Raw genomic sequence first — 26446 nt, forward strand, 5'->3', positions numbered from 1 at the left:
TCTTCTACCTCAAAAGCATTAACAGAAACATCTTAACCTAACCTTACTAACAATCTACATGTCTAACTTCTTCCTAAGGTGGTGGTTGAATCATTAATCTGCTCCAGCACCTATGCTTGGAAAAAAAACACTATTATTGTAAGTACGAGTAACACTGCCCAGTGAGGGACTAGAAACCCCCAGAGCTTTCATACAACTCATAGATTATGAGGGATGTGGTGACCAGGAAGGCAACAATCAGGGCTGTGCTCACTAACAGCATGAGGACCTTATCCTCAGGGCTTGATCTCTCCAAGGCTCACCCAGGCGTGTTCCATGAATGCCAGTGCCCAGCCGTGTTCCATCAATTCCAGTGTTGCCTGCTGGTCCCCTTGCGGGACTCCCGACATGAAAGGGTCATGGATTCTTTGTGGTTTCAGAGAGTCGCTGAGGCTGGGTATTGTGTAGTGGAGAAGTTCCTACCTCAATGAAGGACCTGGGAGGTCAGGAAACCCTAAGAGGCCATTGAATAAGACTACAAAAGTCAAAGTCTTGGTTAGTAGAGAACCTAAGATATTAGAGATGCCAGGGCCACAAGATCTGCCAAGAAAACCTGCGCAGAGGAGAAGTGTGTTGCAGGCAGCAAAGCTGGTGGGGGTAAAGCCATAGAAATTTGAAATCAAAGTCCCAGGCATTAGACACAATGTTAGTTACAACATCTGGCATATGCTCTGATGGGTTTTGGTCTTGTTTTGGTCCAGTATTTCGTATACCCCATTTCTCCTTTTGAAACGGTAAAATATATATTCTGTGCTGTATGTTAGAAGTATATTGTCTACTTTTTATTTTACAGGTAGTTACAATTAAAGGTTCTCTGAATGTCAGAAGAAACTTTAGAATTTGGACTTTCAATCAATGCCGTGGCCATGAAAGGCTAAGTGGACGCTAAAGTTGGACTAAATACGTTTGCACTATGATGTGGTCATGAGCCTATGTGGACCAGGAAGGAGAATGTGGTGGTTTGACTGAGAAATATCCTCTGTAGTCTAGGGCATTTGAACATTTGGCCCCCAGGCAGTACCCTGTTTGGGGAGGTTTCCGGGGCACAGCCTCGCTGTAGGAAGTACATCGTTGAGGGTGGGCTTTGTCCACCTCTGGTTTCTTCTCTCTGCTGTGTTTTTGTAGTTGAGACGCGATTACTCAGCTTCCTGCTGCTGCTGCCATGCTTTGGCTGTGCTGTTTTGTCACAGCAACAGAAAAATGCTAATACACATATGTAACATATGCACACACACAATGAAAACAATAATTTACAACTATCCCAACAACTTACAGACTCTGTAAGACTCTGTGTATTAGAGTCTCATACAGAAATAAGTTTCCTGGGAAATATGTCTTTTTTTATATTGCCTATTGAAAACTCTGACTTTGCTGAAAATACCCTGTAATTTTCTAACCTAGCATTTCTGTGATATGAAATTGTCAGTTAGAACCTTATAGAATTGTTGTGTCTCTTCAGATTATTGCTAGCTGACCGGCACGGCTGTAATGGAAATATTACCTCGTCCATTCTCTGTGCAACATGCTGTATTATAAAATTCCAGGATTCTCCCTGTAGGAGCTAACATTTCACTCAAGAGTCGCATTAGTTTCTTACTGTTTTAAGGAAGTGTCTGATCACTCTTCAACTCGTATTTCAATGTCAATGACTCAAACACACCGACTCATGCTTTTCTTCTTTCTTCTTTAACATAGCTCCCTCTCCCTGCAGACATCTGCGGAGCGGCTCCTGTGGGCCAGGCACTCGTAAACCACCAAATGGCCCCCAGCTCCTCTTATTACCAAGGTTTAAGTGTAACAAGGAGATGAGGCATTGTAAGACACATTGGGATATATGTTAGATGGACACACCAAAGGGTGTGGAGTGAGCAGGGAGGGAGGATTCAGTGGTGAGGGCTGAGAGCTGTGTGTGTGAGCAGGGAGGGAAGATACGGGTATAAGGGCCACAACAACATATGTGCTGTGAATCAGCAAGCATCTTTCGGAACAGGTAACATTTAAGTGTAATAAAATGATACTCAAGTACTGTGAGAAACTCTCGAGTCCTTCCAAGGTCGGCATGTATTGGGAGCTAAGAAGTTGCACTGGTTACATGGCCCAGGTATTATCTGACAAGAATCACCATGTTTACCAGCCACACTGCAACCTCACTCTTGCTCACCAGCCACACTCCAACCTCACTCTCTCATTCACCAGCCACGCTCCAACCTCACTCTCAGGTTTTACATGGATCCAGTTCACCATGTTGAGGCGCCACTCTGTAGTATGAGGAGCGGGCTGCGTCCCACCGCCCGGCTAGCTTAACCCCCGAAATAAACTCTCCAATCAGCCGTTCCATTAGCCCCCACGTTTCTGAACAGAATCATTAGCCCCCCACTCTCTGAGCATGCTCGTGAATGAGCCGCGCTGCAAGCAAAGGGGAGCCTTTTCTAGGAGGATGTAGATGTTTCCCCGCTCGAGAAGCAGAAGAGGCTCACCTTATACTTAAGAGACATGAAGGGCTCCATCGAAAACTCTCAGATCAGATAAATGCTTTCAGGAAAGTAGCAGTTACAAAATCAATACACTATATCAGTGGCTTCTCCCCTACACACTGGTAACTGCTGAAAGGAGATCATGACAGCAATCCTAGTCATAAAAACTCAGAATAAACAAACAAGGAAAAATCTTAACAGAAAAACAGCTTGAGATGTTGATTGTACTTGTCTAATATTTCAGTTTTTGTGGGTAATCTAGAAATAAGTCTTAAAATCAGTTTGGTAAATGTAAGCAGGGCAAGGATTTATCAGTACATTCTTCATGAGATAGAGATATAAAAGTTGGGCCACTTATTTTCAAGTAATGTGAAACATAAGCCTACATGTTCTTGGCTACTTAAATCCTTATGAAAAGCAATGTATTTGGGTCTAGTCATGTGCTTATACCAGTTCCTGACACATTGCTTTCTTCCTTGGCTTTCATTAACAAGCAAGATTGCTGACATTTAACGTTCTAAACAATACCTTTAATTCTGTATACAAAGAACAGAGATTGCTTCAAGATGTAGGTTTAAGGAGATAACAAGGAAAGGATCAGTAAGAGAAAGTCATAAAGAAGGTTGTAAGTATGAGGCTTTGGATGAGGAAGGACCACATACTAAAGGGAGACTTTTGTTCTGATGTAGAGTGACCAAAAGACAGGAAAACACTATATCTATCAAGATGAAGGTACTTCTGAGAGCCGTCTTCATGCCCTGTCATACTTCTGAGTGTGGGTCTGGAAACTAACCTTCCTCATCTGGGGGAGACGGCTTTGAAGCGCTTCCCAACAGGGATGTGGCTATGCTAGAGAATAGAAGAAAGTGAGGGTCCTCTTGGGAGTCACCCTTCAGCCATGCCAGGTAACAGTGATGAACAGAGAGACTATCACCTGTGAGTGCCCCAAGACCCTGGCAGGAGGTTCCCCAGTCACCCCAGAGCTGCGATGAACCAGTGTGTTTTGTGAGCAGCAACACTGGAAAAAGAAATTATCAGGGTCCCTATGATGGGGAGAGTGCAGGTGTATATGACTTCTATCTGTTTCTTCTACAGAAAAACGAAGACTGACAAAATCTAATGTCTATCTGGTTCCTTTTAACATGGTCCTAATTTTTTTCCAAGAAGCCCTGGGTTATCTTTGATATATCTAAAGAGAAAGTTGGGATTTTTACTCAACATTGGAGCCATATTTTCTGTGTTGACTATTAAAAGGTATCCTATGGAGGTGGGTGTGTGAGAAAGGGGAAGACTGAATGGTCCAGCGAGTCACTGAAGTAGGCGGAGAGGTTTCAAAACATTCACTTCTGGTGGTTCCAGGGTGCCCCAGTCCACTAGCAGGAAGAAATCTATTAGAAAAACCAAGAGCGGCTGTAATTCTCCAGTGGGATAGGAAGGAAACTTCACTAGTCGTCATTCCGTCCCTGTGACAAAGCACTAGAGATGATCAGGAAAAAGGAAAAAGGAAAAAGGATTGATTTTGGCTCTTAGTTTTAGAGGCCTCAGTCCAGGGTCCCTTTGAGCCTGTGGTGGATTCTTGCATGAGGGCAAGGTGGTGGGACCAGGTTCTGATTTCTTCTATTAGGTCCCATCTCCTAAATGGTTCCACCATCTCCTGTGTGCCTGAGTGTGCACACATGCACCAGGCATGTGCGTGTTTGCGTGTATGTGCGTGTGTGTGTGTGTGCATCCGTGTGTGTTTGTGTGTATGTGCATGTGTGCATGCTTGTGTGTGTTTGTGTGCGTGTGTGTGCATGTGCATCCGTGTGTGTGTGTGTGTGTGTGTGTGTGTGTGTGTGTGTGTGTGTGCTGTGATCAGGAGAGAGTTTCCCAGGGCAAGGCTCATCTGTTGCACGATGTACTGGTCTCTGAGATTTGCCCAAACGTAGAAAGCTCAAATGTATGGATTGTGATAGTGGGGGTGAGGACTGTTTTCGAGCTGTCCACTTAAAAAAAATAAAAAATAAATCTTAAAAAAGAAAAAAAGGCATTCCCTCCAGGTTAACATTTCTTATATGACTTCTTAATCAACTTCCCAGTTAAAGGGTTTCCCAGCCATATAATTATCTACTTACTATTTTCTCTCTGCTTACACAGGCATCATGAGACATTTATTAAGTGTTTCACTCTAGTCGGAATTCATTAACTTTATCCTGTTTCCCCTAGCCACCTCATAATTAAATCTTCTAAAAATGAAATTAGGTTAATTTAATGTGGCATGTGAAGGATCTTGTGCTGGCTTCTCGTGACCACCGAGTCCTTCTCGTATTGAGAAACCATCTGCCTAGCATTTTGCTTTTACATTTTGCTGAAGTTTGCTTTTATCCTTATGATCCATTGTAAACATCAGTTGGCTTAGTCCCCTTTGAGTATTATATTACATTACAATCTCAAAAGAATTATGTGAAAGAAAACCAAGGCAGAGCAGGAGGTTAAGGAACGTGCCCCAGGCCACAGGTTTTAGAGTGGCAGAGACTGTGAACCACATTTGGCTCAGCCAGTGGCTATGGGTCACCCCCCCCCCCCCACACACACACACAGCATTATATGGTAGGGGAGGGGAAGGGAGAGGAGCTCCGCTCACCAGAGCAGAGGTAGTGGGAGCTGGCCCTCTGAGACCAGCCGCTTAGCCTGTAGCACATGGATGAAAGACATGAAGGCCTGAAGGTCGAAAACCACTGGCAACACTGGGGAGCTGTCAAGGTGCTGACACAGCTGGGTGTCCTCTGGTTGCTCCCCTCGATACATGCAAAATGGCAAAAATTAACAAGTGGAATTATGCGAAACTAATGTTAAAAAGCCTTAATGTACAACAAAGAAAACAATCAACAGAACCAAAAGACGACACAATGAATCAACGAGAATGCTGGTTGATATCTACCTGACGAAGAGCTAGGCTCTAGAATGCGTAAGTAACTCCAAACAAACTGTAAGTATAAAAAAATCCAAGCAAAACAATTAAAATGGAGCAACAGCCTGGTCTGGTGGTACAAACCTGCAGCCTATCCCTTTGGAAACAGTCGGAAAGAGCATTGTGACTTTGAGGCCAGACTGGGTTACACACACGTCCCAATCACTCCAGGTACCTTTTTCCAGCCCAGACACACACTGACTGCATTGATTTCTGGTATCAATTCTAAAATTGCTTTGAAAGATCAGCATTGTTTTAAAGTTTATGGGTGTTGCATGAATTCTAATTGGTCTTATTAGTAAAAAGCTGGAGTCAGGTATCAGGGTAAATGCTGAAGATCAGAGAAGTAAAGGAGCCAGCCGCTGGAGAGACTTTCAAATCTTTGGACGGAAAGGGAGAGATCCTGTATCCCAAATCCTCAGACTGCATGCTCTGAAGTCCTGTCTGCGCCCACCTTATATTCCTCTCTCTGTTCAGCCATATCACTCCTGTCTCCACCTCCCTAGGGCTGGGATTAAAGGTGTGAGATCCCAAGTGCTGGGATCACCTTTGTGTGAGCTCTGCTGCTTGTAGGCAGAGACTGCTCTTTTGCTTCCCAGATGCCCAGACTCGAATAATTACACAGAAACTATATTAATTCCAATACTGTTTGACCAATGTCTCAGGTATATTCCTAGCTAGCTCTCACATCTTAAATCAATCTATTTCTATTAATCCGTGTATTGCCAGAAGGTTGTGGCCTACTGAGAAGGTTCCAGCATGTTCTTCTCCTTCAGCAGCTACATGGCATCTCTCTCCTTTTGGCAGCTATAAGGCATCTCCTTGACTCCACCTATTCTAAACACAGGCCAGTAACTTTGGAAGGAGCATCTAGCCCTAACCTGGTACCAGAGAAAATCTTGAATCGTTTCTAGAAGTCAGGTTATTTCTCGATCTTCTCCAATTTCTTTTTTAAAAAAAATACTCCAAGTTGTATTGGAACACTCCTGGGCTTAGATTCCGGTCTAAAACTGCAGCATGACAACACCCACAGCAGGGCCGCAGCAAACCTGCGCCTGGGTGCCATCTAGTGCTAAAACATGGCAAGTGACAACCAGCTCAAAGAAAACCAGCCTCCCTGGGGGGCAGACAGGCACAGTTGGATGCTCACATGTCTCACCAGCTTGCACCAAGAGCTTGTAGGGAAGTCTGGGCTCACATAGGACTCAGGCAGTAACCTGCATGGGAGAAGTAACCTCAGTGAGAAGTTGAAACTACTGTTTTAAGAAAATCTGATGAGCTTAAGGGAACTGAAATGTTTCAATATCCTAACAGAGGAACTCATCAAGTTGAAAGCAATTAAAAAGTTCCCGAGTTGTAAAAAACATCTCGGTGAAATTGAGAATCTCATGGGAGGCAGCAAAAGCAAGTGGGTTAAACGGAGTCTGAGAGCTTGAAGATGCGCTTAAAACGCACTGTTGGTGAGAAACAATGAGGGAGGGAAAAGGCGTATGGGAAATTGGGAGCTACTGAAAGAATAAGTATGCTTTGGATACAAGAAGGGTCTGTGAATGCCAAAGAAGAAGAAAGCTTATTCGCAGATGCTGTGGGAGTTCCTTTAGCCAATAGCCTTTAAGATACCAGCCCACTTGGGCATGGTCTCTTATACTATAAATGCAGCTGTAAAGCCTGTGCTCCTGGCTCTGGCTGCTGCCTGCTAGACTCTGTTCCTGTTCCCTGTTCATGCAGAGGACTGTGATCCAGGACATAAATCTGTTAAGTCTCCCTTAAATAAATAACCCTTTATTAGACATAATTCTGAACTAGCATGTGATTATTTTGTATCTACTGCCATCACACAGAAATAACAGGAAAGTTCCCAGATCTGGAGGACAGAAAAATCCTGGTATAGGAAAGGCAAAAGTCACTAATTAAATTTAAGTCAACAAAGTCTACCCTGTGATGGTATAATCCAGCAAGCTCTTACAGGTGAAAGACAGAAAAGCCCTAAGGCTGTAAGAAACAAGAAAGAACACACAGGAGAGACTCAACTAATCTAACAGTACACTTCTCAGCAGAGACAATCAGGCTGGGAGTGTTTTGAGGTTTTCATGATAATGAAGAAAAAACTACCTGTCAGCAGGGAATACTGTTCCCAACCAACCAGGCCGTTCTGTAAAAACAAACAGATGACATTCCTAGATCAATGACACAAATCCGAGTGTGTCTGTCTAGACTCGTTCTAGAAGTAATGCCAGAGGAAGTTATTCAAACTGGAGCAGATATTAACAAATCCCAAGAAGCAGCAGGCAGGTGTATTCTTAGTACTCAGGAGGTGGAAACAGCAGAGTCAGGAGTTCAAGGTTACACATAGCAAGTTCAGTGCCAGCCTGGTCTACAAGAAACCACGTCAGAGAACAGAGAAGCAGAGAGAGAAAGATAAAGGAGAGGAAGGGGAAGAAAAGACGGAAAATCCAAGACTGTAAAACAGGTTAAGAGTGAATTATGAAACACACTCAGGACATTATCGTATGATGTGCATGGTGCAGAGAGTAATCAGATCTTTAGTATAAACACACACACACACACACACCAAAACAACAACGACAAACAAAACCCAATCAAATAAACAAATAACCCATATGATGGAACCTTTGCACTTACATAAACAAGTAAACTCAGACTTTTCAAGGTCCAAAATGGTACATGGAAAACTGATGGACGTACATCATCCTCAGTGTTTGAAAATGTGTATACACCCCAGTATACACTTGTAACGCCAGCACTTGGGAGGCTGAGGCAGCCCGGGATACAGGTCAAGTCTGTCTCAGCAAGCAGAGGCTAGCTGATACAAAATTTGAGCAGAAAATTAGCAACCACCTACAGCTGAAGCGCACGACACGACAAAGGAGGCTCTGGTGTACAGCCAAGAAGCTGGACAAGAGTTTTATGAAAAAACTGACCACTGAGATTGGCAGCTAGGGAGGGAAAGGAAACACAGACTGCAATCCAATCAAATTTGAGGCTGGTGGTGACGTTCCTTTTTCTATATATATAGAGAAGGAATAGATTTGGGGTGGGAATAAAACACAAAATCCATATGAGATACATGTGAGTCTGTGGAAAGTAAAGAAATATCAGTTTCTCTTACTTCTGTTATTTACTTGCTGAAGCTCATACCCAAACCATAGAGAAGTAAAAAGATGCCATGGAAATAAACTCGGAGCCTTTGCACTGACTACAGGTTGCTTTGAACCAGTTGTTCACCCCACACTAAAGCCTGTGCTCAATTAGTGAAACATCACGGGGTGGATCTTCTGAAAAGATTTTTCTCCTGAGATATAACACCACCAATCACATGGAAATTAACTTAAAAAATTAGGCAGGTTACATGGGCAGTTCAGCTCAGTGGTGCAGTTTACCTTGCATCAGGCCCCAGGTTTGATCCCAAGCACCACACAAAAAAACAAGAAAGAAAATGATCCATGATGAACAAGTTTCACTCTTTGGGGAAAATTAGCTTTGAGAATTGTGGCTTTTTAAAAATAGTAGGATCGAGTTAGTTAGCTTTGCTATCTTGTGAAAGCTAAGTCTCAGGGGACAGTTATTACCCTAAAAGAAACTCACTCTGGAGACTCAGGATCAGGTGTGACTGACTATGTGAACAACAGCCCAGCCTCTATCCAAGTAAGAGCCTGTACACTCAGACCTGGGGAAGGAAAGGGACAGGGAATGTCTGTTGATGTCTTTATGGCTAAGATTACAGCTAAGATAGAGTTGTATTGTAGGCACATATTAACTCAACCCAATACTGGGTCCCTTTTACAGATGAGGGAATGGAGATACCAAGAAATGAAATACAGTCCAAGTCACATGCCATTAAGATGTCAGACTAGACATTTAACCTCGGAAATCCTGACTTCAGAGACTGTACCCATTCAAATATGTTTCTTAAGTTAGTCAACTGGGAACTTTCAGTTAATTGGAGTAATTTTGAAAGTCTGGAAATTAAGTTGCTCTCAGAAGACATGTATCTGTGCTTGGTTTGGGGTATATGAGATTTCTTTTCTCCGCAAAGGGTATTCACAAAGTAAAACAATGTGTTTTGAACGGTTTAGTACCGTAGTCAAAATTTCCCAGCCTGTTTTTCTTTGACAGATCTCTTAACTACTCCTTCCCCCGCCTCTTAAAACTAAAATTCCTTACCTATTAAGCAAGTAAATAATGGTATCACTTTGCAGTAGCCAGGATTAAACGAAAAAGAAGTGTTTAAAACGGTGTAAAACGCTCGTTATAAATACGCCGTTGTTATAACCGTCCTTTGCTTTCTTTTGGGTAGTCCTGATTTTGAAATGACCAAGACGTGACTGTGAAATCTGGAAGTAGGTGGGTGAAAAGGGAGCTGGAATGGGCTCCCCGTCCAGCAGTTTGGAGTCATCGCCTTTCCCAAAGCCCCTCTTCTGTCCCGTGCTGCGAAGGGACAGGAGAAGATGATGTGTTTTCTGTTGTTTTCTTTTGGTCTAAGGTTTGGGGAAAAACCGATCCCCAAGCCTGACAAGGGACGTCTAGGGTTCTGGACCGGGACATAGACAGGGCCCCCTCAACCATCTGGACCACAAAGATGCTTATGATGGATCGTGATTACTTCCGGCCTGAGGAGCCGCGCGCGTTCCTATTCCGCTTTCTCCCGACCTCGTCCCACGGAAGGTTAACTTTTCCCTTCCTGGACAACGCCAGCCCCTCGTGGTTTCGCTTCATTCCCACGTAGCCACGCCCCTCTCGGGTTTACCGCGCGGCTTGATTACATCACACCCCATCCACGCGAGAGATATCGCGAGGTCTCCGCTGGCGCTCCCTTTCGAACCCGGTCGGCTGTGGATGTCGCTTCTGTTCTCGCGAGATCTTTGCGGACGCCGGGCTCGGGCGACCCGGGCTTCTATGAAACATGGCGGTCGGCTGGGACCATAGCACTAGGTAAGATGCCGAGACCCTGCCGGGGCCATTTTCCGCGGTCGTCCGGGGCGCACGGGGACGTGGGCGCGGCCGAAGGGCTCACGGCTGTCCCGACGCTGGCCCCGGTCTGATCCTCGTGGCTCTGCGTGGAGCCGGTGGCCGCCGAGCCGCTCCGCTGCCTGGGGGCGTTCCTGCCGAGTGTGGCCGGCGTCCGCGCACCGCGGCCCGGGGCTCAGTCGCTCGGCTGCTCACGAGCCGGCCGCGCCCTCCGTTGTCTCGTCCCGGCTGTCGTGGGCAGCGGCGGCCTCGCCGGCACCGGGAGAGGGGCCGGGCCGGATCGGGCCGGGCGCAGACGCCGAGGCAGGTGGTGTGCGTGTGTCTCCGCGTGTGTCCCGTTGTCAGGAGGGGAGAGCATGGCTGGGCTCCTGCTCCAGGACTGCCGTGGGTAGCGGTAGACGGGACCTGACAGCTCCGTGAGCTAACGTCTCATTAACTTTATGTGTGGCTTTCAGTGCCCTGCATACTGTAGGCAGATAACAGCTGTTCCGATGCTGCGAGGTAGGTTTTCGGAAGCAATTAAAGACAGTTAAAAAATAGACTTTTTTGTTCTTTGGCTTGAAGTTGTGATTCCGGATTTCGGTTCTTCCACCTCATGCGTAGAACTCCCGCGTACATACCTAAAGAAACGAGTCTGCTGGATTGCGGAGGAGGTTGACTCCACTTTTAGAGAGGAGGATCCTGAGACATAGAAGTTCCATGTTCTTGCAGTGAGAGTTCGGAGGAGGAGAAGCTTGCTTTCTGATAGTAAACTTCACGACATTATTATTATTATTATAGCTTCGTGGTACACGTTACAGAAATATGGCAAGATAAGAGGTCTCTGAGAGGAAGTCACTGTACTGTAGAACAAGAGCAACATAGATTTAGAAAAAAAAATTAACAAATTTGTTCACCGGGGTTAGTCATTTAAATGATAATTCATTTTTAAGAGAAGTTAGTTTTAGACTCTGTGTGCTACAAATTCTATTGAATAGTTTTACTAGATTTTAATTCTGTTTTAGTGCCAGACCTTATCATTTGACTCCTGCGCCCCAGTTTCCTCATCAATTAAATGAGAATAATAGGTATTACTATGTCATAAAGAGTTGGGAAGGGTACATATTTCAAGTTATAGAAGTATTTAGAACAGTATCTGCCATGCTGCTCTTAGTCTTTGTTACTTATCATGTTTTGACTCCTGAAGTTTCCTGTGGCTTGCTTACTTAGGCACAGTAGAGATTGAAGAAGATCCTGTGAAAGAGTTTATTTCTAAACCCCTAAAGTTCATTAACACTTGGAGGAGTGGAGGATATGGTTATAGGAACTCTAAAACACTTGCCTTCCTTGGTTTGGAGAACTGCTACCCTCTTAGTTAGTAATGCACACATTTGTCTTTCCTCTTCTCCATCCAGTCTTGTTATATCCAGACATCTTTGTTAACTCATTCTCTTGCTCCTGGAAAACATTTATATTGATGTATTTCATGTGCTCTAGACCTTTTCTGTTTGTATCTCCTTACTTTAATCACATGAACTTTGTTTGAGTAGCTGCTGTTGTCCTAACTTCCTATTGCTGGAAAGCACTTCCAGACTCTTTGAGGCTCCTGTTGGAATGACTCTTGTTGGTAGTCTCTTTCTTAACGTTTACACTGTTAAAGTACACCATCTTCAGTTTGTGGAATTATCCACTAACCTCAGGTATGCTCACACTTGCTCACATCCTGACCAGAAATGCTGGAGACATCAGATGGTGGTGGAATGGGGGGAAAAGACAAGTACTGACTGATTCAGGTGTAGAGGCTGTAGGGCAGTCTTGAATGCACTGGTGCACCTAGATACCCATAGATTGACAACAAGAACTGAAGGCAGGGGCACTGGAATTTGAAACCAACTTTGCATCTAGGCTACATGGGACTAAATCCCTGTTTTATATAGTGCCTCTGTACTTTCCTGGGAAAAATGTATTACTGTTTTTATTTATGAGAAGAAATCAGAGTGGCATGTGCAGTATAGAAGAGTAAGTTCATATGTTAGGTGTATTGAATGGTACTTAACATGAAAGTTAGTTCTGTATGTCTAGTGCTATTATTAGGGTAAGGTAGACTTCAAAGAGAAGCGATGGGATGCGAAATATGATGAAGAACACATAACTTTACCCTGAGAGTCTTCGGAATGAAGTATTAAATGGGAATTACAACATGAGGATAGGATTTCATAAAGAGCAGGTTGATTTTCTTTTTTAAAGCATTGGATAACTTGTTCGTGTCACAACAATGGTTTATACAGCAACAAGTGCCTGAGATGGATTGGGCTTCTTGGAGGTCGTTAGCGAGCTTGCAGGAGTGGACAGGAGAAGTCAAGTGGCCTGAGACTGGATGGTGGCCAGGTGGGCTGTGCTGTCTGGCTCAAGCGAGGGGAAGTGCATAGATTGTGTTTGTTCTTGGAGTCTGTGAGACTAACAGCTATTTCCCACAGTTTCTTGGTATAATTTAAAAGGAGCTTTACTTATAAAGCTTACTTTGAAAATTATACTTAAGTTTTGAAAGTGGAATCCCCTATTTATTTCTTCAACGTTTACAGCCACTGTTTAAAGCTGGTGACTCTCTAGTGAACAAAACAGAACCATTCCTCTTAGGCAGCGGTTTAAGTGTTCATTTACCCAAATATGGCAGTTTGGATTTGGAATCTGTGCTGCTATGAAGGTTTCCCTTCCATCTCTTAAGGCTTACCTGCCTGCTGTGCCAGGCATTGGCGTTGCAAAGGTGAAATTAGACATGGTTCCTCCTTTGACTGTCCTGTGGAGGAAACAGATTATGTATGCAGTTAGTGGCTAGAGCCAGCTATAGGTCCACAGGCCCAGAAGAGAGAGTGGAGTCAATCACATGAGACTGGGGGAGACGACACGGAACTAATGCTGGTAGAAAGAGCAGAGTGAGTACTCAAAGGTCCCAGTGTTGCTGCAACTCAGACGGGAGACATGGTGTGTGGTGGACGTGGTCTGTGGAGGGCTCTGCAGCCCTGTTAGGATGGCCTGAATACTACGTGGGAAGTGACTCAAGGGCTTCAGGGCAGATAATGTGCCATCTGATGCTGTTAATAATTGATCTCTAGTGGTCAGGGAGTGAAGCAAAGCACAAGTTGTGGCCATTGAGACTAATGTACCTAGTAAGGGCCTTCTGTGCCCTGGGACGAAAGCAAGCAGAGAAACTTAGGAAGAGGCTAAGTCTGAAGGCAAACCTGTGTTTCTGGCTTGTGCAGTTTGGTATGTACTGTCAATCATTAAGACAAGAAAGTGGAAGAAAGCCAGTGGTGAAGTAGTTCAGTGTTGGACTACTGGGACAGAAGTGTATAGTAGAAGGCAAGGAGATAGTCTTCTGAGGGACCGTAGCTGAAATGAAGATGAGGAGGAATCTGAATCTAGATGGAAAATGAGCATCATGTCCACTTTCAAAGTCTTAGGTTTTGAAGCAATTTGACTTTTCAGCTTATGTTTTTGAGATTTGGGTGCTTGTTGAATTTCTTACGTCACGGTAAGAGACTATCATGAAGAAAATTTCTCTTCACACATACACATGTTCTCATGCATGCATGCAAGCACACACGCATGCGCAGGGACTGAGAATATGGATATCAGTACGTTCTAGACAAAGCTACAGCATGAAGTTTTTCTCTTGGACTTAGTACCACGAAAGATGACAACCTTGAGCCAGTTTAGTCAGGAGAATAAGATGTAGAGTTGGGCTGTAGGGTGTGCTGTCAGAAATCTGTATTAGACTTGGACTGAGTTTAGGGAAGAGTCAGATTTTGCCTTAAAGAGACACGAACACTTTTACTATTTACTAAGAGGCCTGCTGCACAAGCCTGAAGAGTTTGGATCCTTAGTGCCCATGTTAAAAGCTGTGTGTAGTGGCATGAGACAGGAGGATGTCTGGGGCTTATTGGCCATCAGTCTATCTGAATGGATGAGCTCCAGGTTCACTGGGAAACCTTGTCTCAAAGAGTAAGGTGGAGAGATTGAGGAGAATCCTTAGCATTGATCTCTGGCTTCCACATGCACGTGTACATGTGTACATGCACAGGCAGATGCACAGGTATACACCACAGACATGGCAAAAAATCTGTCATATACAATGAATGATGGTAGGCCTGTCTTCGGTTTCTGCTTAGGTTTTGTAGGTGATGATTTTTAAATGTTAAGAATATGTGCTGGAATCATTTGCAAGCCTGCTCTCTGAGGAAATGCCTTGTGTCTCAGTCAGCTCCCCATGGACACTGAGAAGCACTGTGTTGCTAATATTATAAGTATCTGAGAACTTACAGCTCTTGTTGCCTTCTAACTTCGTTTTTCATATATATGGAAATTATATGTAGTTATATATATGTATATATAATTTGTCAACTTAATACAAAATAAACATTTTAAATGTTAAAGTTTAACATTGAAATTTGAGCACTTTAAATGTGACCATTTTCCACTTTTGATTATTTTTATATTTGTGTTTGTATATTGCCTTTCATTCATAATTTTGTCAGAGTGAAAATGGAGAAGAGGTTAAAATGTGCCCATTTTTTTTGTCAAGGAGAGTTGAGAATGCTGATTTCTGAGAAAATTGATCATATATTTCTTTACCTCTTTGTTCCTTAGCATGACTATATGAAGGAAGAGGAAGGTTTATCTGAAGATGAGGCGACTGAATCGAAAAAAAACCTTAAGTTTGGTGAAAGAGTTAGACGCCTTTCCCAAGGTTCCTGACAGCTATGTGGAGACATCAGCCAGTGGGGGAACAGGTGAGCTTGCTCCAGACTCTGGTCAGTAGATCACCAACATGTGGGCGCTGGCTATGGGGATGGCCTCACCACTGGATTTTACGGTGGCTTTGGAACTGCTCATTCTGTGCTGAATTGCTCTGCTTTATCTGTCGGTGTTCTCTGTAGTGCCTGGCGGTGCCGCTGTGCCTTTGGCGGTGTTTATTACACGTTAGTAGTCAGGTAGTACAGCTTCCTTGTGGTGCTCTTCCAGCTGTGTGCTGCTGTGCTTATAGATTATATATCTTATCATATCATATATTACAGTCTTACATAGAAATGGACTTGACAGTGGAGGGAGTTAGCCCTATTCCTGTTCTGCCTTGGGTGACAGTAGAGACTTGCTGTAAGAAAGTCCTCGTCTGCCTTAGTTCTTCCGTGAAGTGAGGGTGTTAGTATTTATATTGCTATGGTGAATGTATTATGTAACTTTATGTGTAAGTGCTTAGAGCATTTGTTAAATAAAGTAAGTGATAACGTATAGGAGAAGTCTGCCTGTAATAATACTTCCTTTTAATTTCCCCTGTGGTGAATTAATAGCAGTCATATGCTGTTGCAGCGTCATTGGGTAGAGGAATGTGTAATGAGAGGTGCATATAACCACTTGGTGATGCTTGCCTAGCCTGTGTGGAGCCCTGGGCATGGTGGCACACCCCTGTAGTCCCAACACTAAGGAGGTGGAGGCAGGAGGATCTCAACTTCAACATCATTTTTGGTTATGTAACGAGTTATAGACTAGCTTCAAGTAGTTAGACTTCTTGAGACTCTGGCTCAAAAACAAAATAAAACAAAAAGCAAAAAAAAAAAAACCCACAAAACAAACCCTCCCAAACAAACAAAAAACCCAAGTAAATAAAATAAAGTGCAATAAAACGGCTCGCTAGTTCTGACCTTGTGAGTGAAGAGCAAGGAGCGCCTGCTCTGGGTGCACAGCCTGCCTTGTGTCGTGTGCTGGTCAGTGAGTTCTCACAACTTGGTGTCTACTTAATTTGCAGTGTAGTAATATACTTAGGATATTGCAAAGTAGGTGGAAGTGTTTTAGGGTCTTAGAGCGCTCATTTGATTTTTCGTCTCAGGACCTAGTTTGTTTTAAGTTGCATTCTAGGCACATGTGTATTTCTTGATAATGAGGGAAGTGTTTCTAAGTCGGTGTTGTCCACCTGTGACTGCTGTGAGCAGTACAGACCTGTGCTGTGTCAAGTTTGTCTTCTGGTGTTAGGCACTGTTGAAACTGAAGGCAAGCAGTTCTTTCTCAGGACACAGATGTTTATGCACCTGTTTGTGCTCCAGGCTTTCATTTCTGAGCTGTTTTTAAAACATCTATAACATTTTAAGAGAAATCATTTGTACTATTTATTCAAATAATGTTCATATTGAACACTTTCCTTTTTTTTTACCTCATTTTAATCCTGCTTAAGATACCTGTTTACCTTTTTATTTTAATTCTGTTTTTCTTTTTTGATTCCTCAGTTTCTCTAATAGCATTTACCACTATGGCTTTATTAACAATAATGGAATTCTCAGTGTATCAAGATACCTGGATGAAGTACGAATATGAAGTAGACAAGGATTTTTCTAGGTAACCAAGTTTTTCTTCTTGATACCCTTAGATGCACTTTTTAAAAAGCAACATCATTTTAAACTGTCCGTTGTTTTGTTTTGGTTTTGGTTTATCTCAGTTTTGAAGAAATAGCACTGGAAATTCTCATTAGTTGTTTGTATTAGTTGAAGCATTTTAGAATCATCTAAATACTGGTTAAATTCTAAAACAGGTTCATTATGCACTTATTTACCATCTACAGGAAAAAAGAACGAAACCAGAACAAAAACAACCCACCTAGAAACATGTTTTTTTCTAAGCCTGCAGATGTGGTGGCAGTCATGCCTAAGCTAAGCTGAACTTTAATCTAACTTACTTTTAAACCTGTGAGGACAAAGTACTAAGAGACAGAAGTAGCTTGACAGTCATCCCATTGCTTCATTTGGATGTTTCTGATGGATTGCAGATCATGGGCAGAGAGATCCGTCTACTCTTCCTTTACATCCCAGCTCTGCTAATGACTATATCATGTACACAGTTCAGGATGCCATTAACTCTGTATTGTGTGTGCTCTGATTTTCTGTTCTGTAAAATAGAAATAATAAGTATAGGGCTTTTCTCACGGGCTTATGAACTAAGTAACTTGCAGTTTGTGAATTATGCATAGCATTGGGCTGGTCATGCAGCCAATTCTTGTTTGACCTCGGTGTCTTTGCCTATAATACCCCTCCTTCTCAGGACCTGAGTGCTGCTTTTGCTTCCTTTGTGTTCAGCGTCATTGAGACCGTTGATTTTTTTCTGTGGTCTCAGGCAGATCAGGAACCTGTCTTCTTGGCCTCCACCACTGGTTCTTCCCACTCTTCCTGAGCCTCGCATGTACTGACATCAGGGGTTAGAGTTCCATACAATTTTAAGACTGTGTGATGCTCTGAAAAAATTTGATTCCTTTTGATAAGAAGCACAAAACTGAGTGTGTTTATTCCATTTTCCTATTAGTAATGTGTATTTGTGACTTATCTGTTGATTGATAAAATACCTTGGCCAAAAATAACTTGTAGAAGAAAGAGGATTTTTTGACTTGTGACTCCAGGGCCTAGAGTCCATAATACCAGAGAAGGCCTGGCACGCCTGCCGGAGCCAGCTCAGAGAATGAGCAGAAGAGGGTGTGGGGGCATTTCTCATCCAAACCACCACATAATGGTTAATTCTACTATTTGAAAGTTAATTTTATATGAACTAGTCGTTTGAAAACAAAGCATTGGTTGACTATTATTTAAAGGCCACGTAAAGCCAATTATGGTGGTACACACCTTTAATCCCCCCACTCAGGAGGCAGAAACAATTGAATCTCTGTGAGTTCAAGGCCAGCCTGATCTGCATAAATTCCAGGCCAGCCAAGGCTGCCCAGTGAGAGCCCCTCTCAGAGTGAAAGGGCTGTAAAACCCATAACATCAGATGCTTTCCTGGTGGTTTGCTCTCGTTTGTCCTGACCCAGGCCTTGTCCTAAGGCTGACTTTTTTTCTGTTGGGCATATATGCTTGAACCTGAAGCATCTACTTTCTATTTATTCCACAGTAAAGAAATGACACCCAACATAATGGATGATGTATGGTTTTTATGATACATGGAAGAAAAAATTTGGAATTCCTTCTTCTTGACTGAAGTTTCATGTCCTTAAAGGACTGTTCTATCTGAAGTTTAAATAGGCCAGCTTTAGTTTCTTGGGATTATTGGCTGTGGAGTCGCTATTAACAAAGATAACTGTTAAACATGGAGAAGCAGAAATGTTTAGGAGCCCAGAGGGGTGGCTCAACGGTTAAGAATTCTCATTGCTTTTGCAGAGAATCAGAGTTCAGTTCCCCATAACCACATCAGAAGAGTCACACAAAAGAGAACATTTTAAATGTTCTTGTTCTGATTTTAAGGAATGCAAGTAAAGTTCTAACTTGTGTTTTCTTGCCTGAAATCCACATTTTTCATAGGTGTGTTGATTTTCATTTCTGGTGTTTTGCTGATTGATAGGTACTGATGGCTGCCTTTTCTCTTTCAGCAAGTTGAGAATCAACATAGACATTACCGTTGCCATGAAGTGTCAGTGTGAGTACTCCGTCACCACCACCATCACTGCCACCAGGCTGTCAACTCACTGACGAGGCTTAACTCGAACGTGACTACAGTGTAAAGAGAACCGTAGCGAGGCTTTCTCAGTCAGTTGTGACTTAGATAGTCTGTCTGTCTGTGTGGAGAGTTGGGCTTCCTACCCACACTCCACCTCACGTTGTTTCACCCTGCACTCTAGGACAGATGAGGGTTCTGCTAGGTAAGAGTACAAGTGACCTCTTGTCCCCGGGCCCTGATGAAAGTGGAGAGGTACCAGTGTCTGGCGGGCCATGCTTGACTCTGCGTGGGAGTCATCTTCTAAGTCACTGCTTGGGCAGTGGAAACCAGTAAGACATTTCAGGAACACTTCAGAAATGAAGTGGTTTTACCTTTTTAAATGAATCAGTTCTTGGGAGTTCGTCACAAAACAACAAAGTCTCATTTTTCAGTTTCAGTTTTCTTTATGTTAATGGTTTTAAGAGGTAAGGAAATACATTATGACTAAGTTTTGAGTTAGCACAGATCCTGAATATATGCCATATTTGAATACCATTAAAATTTCCTATTTGGTATTTTTAAAAGTCTCAGTAGATTTGCCTTATAATTTTTTTGAATCCTTAAAGCAATTGTTATTAATTGTATTCAGCATCTTTAGTGCTTAGAGGCAGTTTAATTTTAGCAAGCTGGCCAGTTCATTAACCGTAGGTTTTTTACTATGAGAAAAATAACATCATGAAATTTTGGAATACTGTCTACAAAAGCTATATAATTAATGCTACTCTTTAGCTTTGAACAAATAAAAGTTATCTCTGTTATTTTATAGCAGATGTTCATTTTTATCAGAGTGCAGAATGTAAAAACTTTGTTTTGATGCAGATGTTGGAGCAGATGTACTGGATTTAGCAGAGACCATGGTTGCATCTGCAGATGGTCTATCTTATGAACCAGTAAGTTTGATTTATGTGGTTTTTAAATTTGTACTAGAAATACATCTGATTTTTTTTTCCTTTCATTTCAAAAGTAATCTAAATTCTCTGTAGAAACTTGTGATGGAGAAAAGTTATACCTAATACCAAAAGCTTGAAATAGCGACAGCTGGCGTTTTGGGTAGGCCTCTAGTGTCTGTGGTAGCTCAGGTCACTGCTTCCTGTCAGATTCCTTTCCTCTTGTATTTGCCATAAGATTAGAAGTTGTACTTTGTTGTTGTCTCAGGACTTTATGACCTGTGCTACTTTGACCTAAATCTTTAAAAACATTTGAACTGTAGTTTTCTTATCACACTCGGCGGGAATCTCATTGGCATTTACCTTTTCCAATGCTGATACTCTTATTAGTTTCAAAGTACAAGCTGTTCTTAACTGACTCACCACATGGTACATTACAGTGTAGGTCTGCGTGTAATGGTACCTGATCAGATCTAGCTCTAAAACAGCTTCATAAAGATCATGTGGCCCTCTGGTCCCATGGCATGTAGTTTACATGTTCGTTTTTAAATTCATTTCTTGTCGCTGAGCAGATTTGCAGAATAATGACTACAGATGGAGGAAAACTAGAATTCAGTTCATTGACTGGGTTGAAACAGGAAGACCCTGGACTTGTTCTGAATTAACTTTACAGCCGAGAAAGGGGGAAGGGGAGAAAAGAAAAAAATGTTTGTCTTTGGTCTGCGCTTGTTTTCATTACATTTAAGTCCCTGTGACAGAATCCCTGTCAGAGACAACTTGAGGGAGCAGCTGTTGGTTCTGACTGACAGCTTTAGAGGGTTCGGGCCGTGGGTTCTTGGCCTCTTGTACTTGGGCAGAACATCATGAGTGCTACATCATCCTATGTGGACAGGGAGAGAGCCAGGACAGAGCCAGGACACCGAGAGTCAACACCGGCGCTTGCTTCCTCAAGCTTCTGCAGGCTTCCACAGTTCCTCCGTTAGCTGGGTTTCTGGGTTCTGCCTAGAAACCTGACCAGATAGTTCATACTAAGACCATAAAGCATGCCTAAAGTAGAAATGTTGATAGAAGAATAATTTATTATTGCAACTCTAATCCCCTCTTCTGATCTCAATTTTTCCACTAACAAAGTTTATTTTATTGTAATTTACATGGAGTAAGTAAATGTAATTTACTTTATAAATTCGGATACTATTATAACATACTAGAGTGTAATCTGCAGATTTGGATCAAAATGGTTACCAGTAAACATTGAGACATTTGCATTTTATACTGTTTTCAGAATATTCAGTTACAGTGCTTGTTCGTAGCTTATACGTGTGTGCACCCACTGACACGTGTGCTTGCACGTTGAGACCTGAGGTTAGACTGTTGTCATTGGGAAAGGTGCTGTCCACCATGGTTTTCACGATAAGCATCTTTTTCACCGTCCTGGAACCCTAGCCACTAGGCGAGGCTGGCTGACCAGTCCGCGAGTCTCGGGAACCCACCTATGTCTGCTGCAGTGCTGGGTTTCACACATACGTTGCATGCTTGGCTTCTTTGCATGGGCACAGACTCAGGTCTTCATGCTCGCAAGGCGAGTGCATTAGTTACCAGCTGAGCATTCTCCTTGCCCCTGTGGCCTTTGCACAGTATTAGTCTTAATTTTGTGATTTTTGTTTTTCATTTTATTGGGCTTTTGAGATTTCTTTTTCAGTAAAGGTGTATGGTTTGGTTTTGTGACTGTCCTATGAGGAGGAGGAGGGCTGCCGTGCTTGGGTCCCCACTTAAGCTGTGCCGCCTGTCTCCCTGCCCCACCCCCAGAGGTGCCCTTTCACTTTTAGTTTCCAGTTTCAACAGTGCTGGGCTTGAGTGGTTTTCAGTCCCCAATACCCATTTTGTGCTTCTGATTGTCAGCATGTGCTTGTTCCTGCAAATACCAAGAAGATAGCTACTATAAGTTTGTTTCTTATTCATAGAAAACATTTAAACTGGTACTGTATGAACCCCAAGGGACTTGTCAGTGACTGTGTTCTCTTTTTTGACAGGCAGTGTTTGACCTCTCACCCCAGCAGAGAGAGTGGCAGAGGTAAAGTGTGAACAGTGTCATCACCATAGAAACCTAGACCATTTTTTCTGCTGGAAACTATGCATTTGTTAAAATATTTTAGTGTATAAATAATCTTTATGACTTCAAAAACTATCAGGTCTTAGGAAAGTCTAACATAGTGTTTCTTTTCCATAGTATATTTTGACTCATAAACTTTAGTTTTTTTTAAAACTTTAATTAAAAAAATTTAACTGTAAAAGTATATGAACATTGTTTATGATTTGGTTTGGAGCCAGGTGTGATGATGTACACCTATAATCCTAGCATTTGGGACACTGAAGCAGGCGGGTCAAAGTTCACCTCTTTCCTGGACATTGGTTAAGTATGGAAAGTGTCTCAGAAACAGACAAAAGGTTCATTTTATGAACAGCATAAAGGAAAAGCTCACTCATTCTGGGAACTGCAAAACCATGAGCGATGAAAACCTCATGTGACCCCCTAGGAACTTTGTGTCTGAACTGTTCGTTTGTCGGGGTGTTGTCTTGGTGTTGTCTGGAATGCAGGTAGGGCTGTTGCCAGTGTTAAGTAAAAGTGTTTTCTCTATCCCGTTTTTGTTCCCAAGATGGCCTATATTTAAGGTTACCCACTTTCAGATTATTAACAAAAATGTACTTAAATGTTTGTTTGTTTTTTTTTTTTTAACAGACGTTTTGTTTTCTAATCCCTAGTACACTTGAAGAGTCTTTTTCTTTTAATTACCAATTTTCCTGGCTGGAAGATTTTTAAATTGAAATTGAATAAAATTGAAGAAAAACAGTGAATATTAGAGCTTTCTGGGTTTCTAGCACTTTACTTGAAAGCTCTTGCTAGAGGTGAAAAGTGTTACTTTTATCCAGAAATATTAAAGTGAGAGTCAGGTGTGTGTGCATACTTGTAATGCCAGTATTTAAGAGGCTGGGGCAGGAGGATCAGTAGTTCAGAGCCAGGTCTACATGGTGAAGCCCTGTCTCAGAAAGCTAAAACAAACAAACAACACACCCAGAAACACTAGCATGAGCTGTCTCCTCTTTAAAATGTTAAGATTTTTATTTAAATATGTGCCTATATGTGCATGCCATGTTGCAGACTGTGTGTTGTGGGTCCTGGGAAGTGAACCCCGGTACTGGAAGAGCAGAAAGCACTTTAACCCTCAAGTCATCTCCTCTGACCCAGATGGTTCCTTTTATCTAGAGTTCTATTAAATATCGAAGGGGACTCTTGAGTAGCAACAGAGACTGTTTTATTGAGTAAGAGGGCTTTCCCATCACTCTTGGGACTTTCTGCATCTCTTCATACAGCATATCTTCTGCATATCTTTGTACATGGATGTTGGTTGGTGTGTTCCAAACAGAAGTCTCACAGTCTCCTCAGACTCGCGCCGTCCATTAAGCTGAACTTGAGCTACAAGACTTATTAAAAATGAGTATGGAGGGAGATCTGTAAGGTCTTGTCATTACTCGTAATTACAGACAAGGATGTCCTTTACCTTTGGAATTGACTCTCTCGGTTGGTGCTTTTTTGCCTTAAATAATTAAGGTTGCAATATCTTTAGAGGACAGTTTCAAACCCTGTACACAGCCTTTTGGGACGTCGGCTTTCTCTTCCTAGATTCAAGGTTTATTTCAAACTAAGTTTACTGTCTAAATTTGATTTTTAATGTTAATGAAACAGACAGGCTTGTTAACCCAGTATTCTAGATGGATAGTGCATAAGTATTTTCTCATTTCTGTGTTTAAACAATACTTTTACCATTGCCATGAGATATTGGGAGATAAATATTTGTGTTTTTAAGATGGTATGTTTACATGTAAGTTTTTTTTTCTACTTTCAAGTTCATTACTTTTTAGAGTAGTTAAAAGATGAGTGGAAAGTTCAGAGTTCCCATATCTCCTTTTCCTTTATCAACATCGAGCTCCAGAGTGGCTTACTTGCCATAATCCGTGAGACTGCATGGAGGTCTATAGTTCACTTGGGTGCGCCCTCTTAGAGGTCACGCCTTTGAATGGACGGTTATGTAATGTTATATGTCCACCGTGGCACCATCAAGAGTAGCTTCTGCCCTGAAAGCTCTCTGCGCCACCTCCGCTCACTTCTCTCTCTGTGTAGTGTTGATGCTGGCTGAGTTCTGACTTGAGATGTCACTCTTCAGATCGTGCTAGAGGAGATGACTCTAAGCATTGTTGCAATTCTTTTTTCAAGATTTATTTATTTTACTGTGTATATGGTTGAACACTTTAAAATTTTTTAGTAGATTTATTTATTTTATATGTATCAGTGTTATGCTTGAATCTATGTCTGTGTCACATGCACATCCTGGGACTGGAGTTACGGGCAGTTGTGAACACCACCGTGCGGGTGCTAGGGCCCACACCTAGGACCTCTGCTGAAACATCGGAGCCACCTCTCCAGTCACCTGTGTGTCTGTGCGCCCCTGTGTGTCTGGTGCCTGGAGAGGCAAGAGGAGGACATTGGATCCCCTGAAACTGAAGTTACAAGTGGTGATTTGCCATGATGTGGGTGCTGGGAACTAAATCCAGGTCCTCTAGAAGAACAACCAATGCTGAGCCATCTTCCTGTCCTTTAGTCATTGTTTCTTAAATGCAGTCTTTGCTTTCTACAATCCTGTTGATTCTGTTTTAAAAGCTGCATGAAGACTAATTATACTATGTTGCTTAGAATGGTCCTGTAGAATAAAGTTTACTTCTTTTGGGAAAGAAGACATCACGTGATATTAAATGGTGCCATGACCTAGCTTATAATAAGCCTTGGGATTGTATCTCAATAATCTGCAGCCTCCAATCCAGCGCCCTGCTGTGTGGCCTGCACTTAGTTTGTTCTTCATATCTACAGCACTTACTTCAGTGCTTGGCAGAAGCAAACATTTTGTGATTATGTGTGAAAGGTAAGCTTAGACACTCAGCAGAGCCGGCGGTGCCTTTTGGTGCCTCTGACTATGTGTGCGTTAAAGTGCTCGCCATCCTCACCTTCCCTGGGAGTAGCTGATGAACTTCCTTCTGGGATGTAGGCCTGTAGTCACCATGGTTTGTCTCAGTCAGAAGTCTTTTGTAGTTGAACAAGTCTTGGCTTGGTGTGTATCTTCCTGTTTTGTCTCATCTAGGATGCTGCAGCTGGTTCAGAGTAGGCTACAAGAAGAGCATTCCCTTCAAGATGTGATATTCAAAAGTGCTTTTAAAAGTGCGGCAACGGCACTGCCGCCGAGGTGAGAGAGAGCGCTTCACACGCCCAGTCCTTCACCAGGGACTCACTCTGATGTTTCCGTGTTGCTCTGCTGTTTGTTCTTTACACACCTGAGGTGTCTGCCCTTGAGTTCTAGCCTGTGGTTTTGAGCTTTTCATTGAGTTACTTTACTTTTGTATATGTGGTTATGCACTTCTATGTAAAATTCCACTGATTTTAAGAAAAAATTGTAAGACTTTATATATTTTGGTTTAGAATTTATTTTTACTCGTGTCAGAGTAGGTAACAAGAATTGCTGTAATCATGAAAGTGATTTTTTTTTCAGAATTAAAAATATGCAAAGACTTTATATTGGCCTGAAAGAAAGTCCCAGTTTTCACTTGGGTGCTTTTTCCTGACCTCAGTTTCCTTCCCACCCAGCTGCACTGCAGTGCAGAAGTGCATGGGGAGAGTATGCTACTGATGCACTCTGTTCTTGAGAGTTCTTCTGCATTTGGGCTTAGTCATTGAGCAGACTTGAAGATATGTAATGATATGTATTTATGTAAATATGGTAGCTATATAGCAACTCTAGGTGGGTGTAAACCACTGCTTTAGTCTTGACATTAGGACCCAGCAGTTTGTCCTTGGGGTTCTCCTTTCCGTGTGTGCCTTTGTCACCAGTGCACGGTCTCTGTGCTGGGTGTGCACTGAGTCACCTGAACTTGTCACACCAGTGCACGGTCACTATGCCAGGTGTGCACTGGGACATCTGAACGTGTCACACCGGTGCACAGTCTCTGTACCGGGTGTGCATGGAGACACCTGAATGTGTCTTGCCTTACAGGGAAGATGATCCATCACTGACTCCAGATGCATGCAGAATCCACGGTCATCTGTACGTCAATAAAGTAGCAGGGAATTTTCACATAACTGTGGGCAAGTATGTTCTTTTCACTTCCTGAGGTTCTTTAGATGGGGTTGGAGCTTGATTAAAATTGCGTATTTTCCTGACCAGGTAGTGCAACCACAGAGGGCATGTAAAGTGCTGTTTGTGGTAAATAGTGATTGAAACCTCTCAGTCGTAACTTCTGTAGCCAGATAGCCTGACCCTAGGGGCTCCATCAGTGTGTTCATTTATTGATAGTAGGTTTTGTTTTGTTTAGCCCTTTGGTAGTTCTCATCAAAATGCAATCCCTGAGTAATTCTAGAAAAAGTCTAAAGTTACTGATATCTAGAATGAAGTAATTTAGGTAACAGCTTAGGAAAACTGTCACTTGCTCTCGTGAATACAATTCAGTATCTCAAAAAGCTCTTGGTAGATTTCATCATGGATAAACGTCCTCTCCCCAGCTTTCTCCTTCCACGGAGAACT

At 42.6% G+C, this 26446-nt stretch overlaps 1 protein-coding gene across 5 annotated transcripts in view; it reads left to right on the top strand.

The window, feature by feature from the left end:
- The first annotated feature begins 10262 nt into the window (after positions 1–10262).
- Positions 10263–26446, top strand: part of Ergic2 (ERGIC and golgi 2) — a 29629-nt gene continuing 13445 nt past the window's right edge. For 2 of the 5 annotated variants that reach the window (XM_048432712.3, XM_048432715.3), the window contains exons 1-8: positions 10263–10416; positions 15079–15221; positions 16710–16818; positions 18830–18876; positions 19756–19826; positions 21854–21894; positions 25013–25114; positions 25919–26014. In XM_048432712.3, the coding sequence (XP_048288669.1) occupies positions 15116–15221; positions 16710–16818; positions 18830–18876; positions 19756–19826; positions 21854–21894; positions 25013–25114; positions 25919–26014 (572 nt within the window). In that variant the 5' untranslated portion in view covers positions 10263–10416; positions 15079–15115. Of the gene's footprint in view, positions 10417–10809; positions 10954–13672; positions 13696–15078; positions 15222–16709; positions 16819–18829; positions 18877–19755; positions 19827–21853; positions 21895–25012; positions 25115–25918; positions 26015–26446 lie in introns of those variants that run through there. The other 3 variants (XM_048432713.3, XM_048432714.3, XM_048432717.3) reach the window with 3 other exon arrangements.

This window comes from Myodes glareolus, chromosome 3 (genome assembly GCF_982192425.1).
Source record: "Myodes glareolus chromosome 3, mMyoGla1.1, whole genome shotgun sequence".
In the NCBI taxonomy this organism is placed as follows: domain Eukaryota; kingdom Metazoa; phylum Chordata; class Mammalia; order Rodentia; family Cricetidae; genus Myodes; species Myodes glareolus.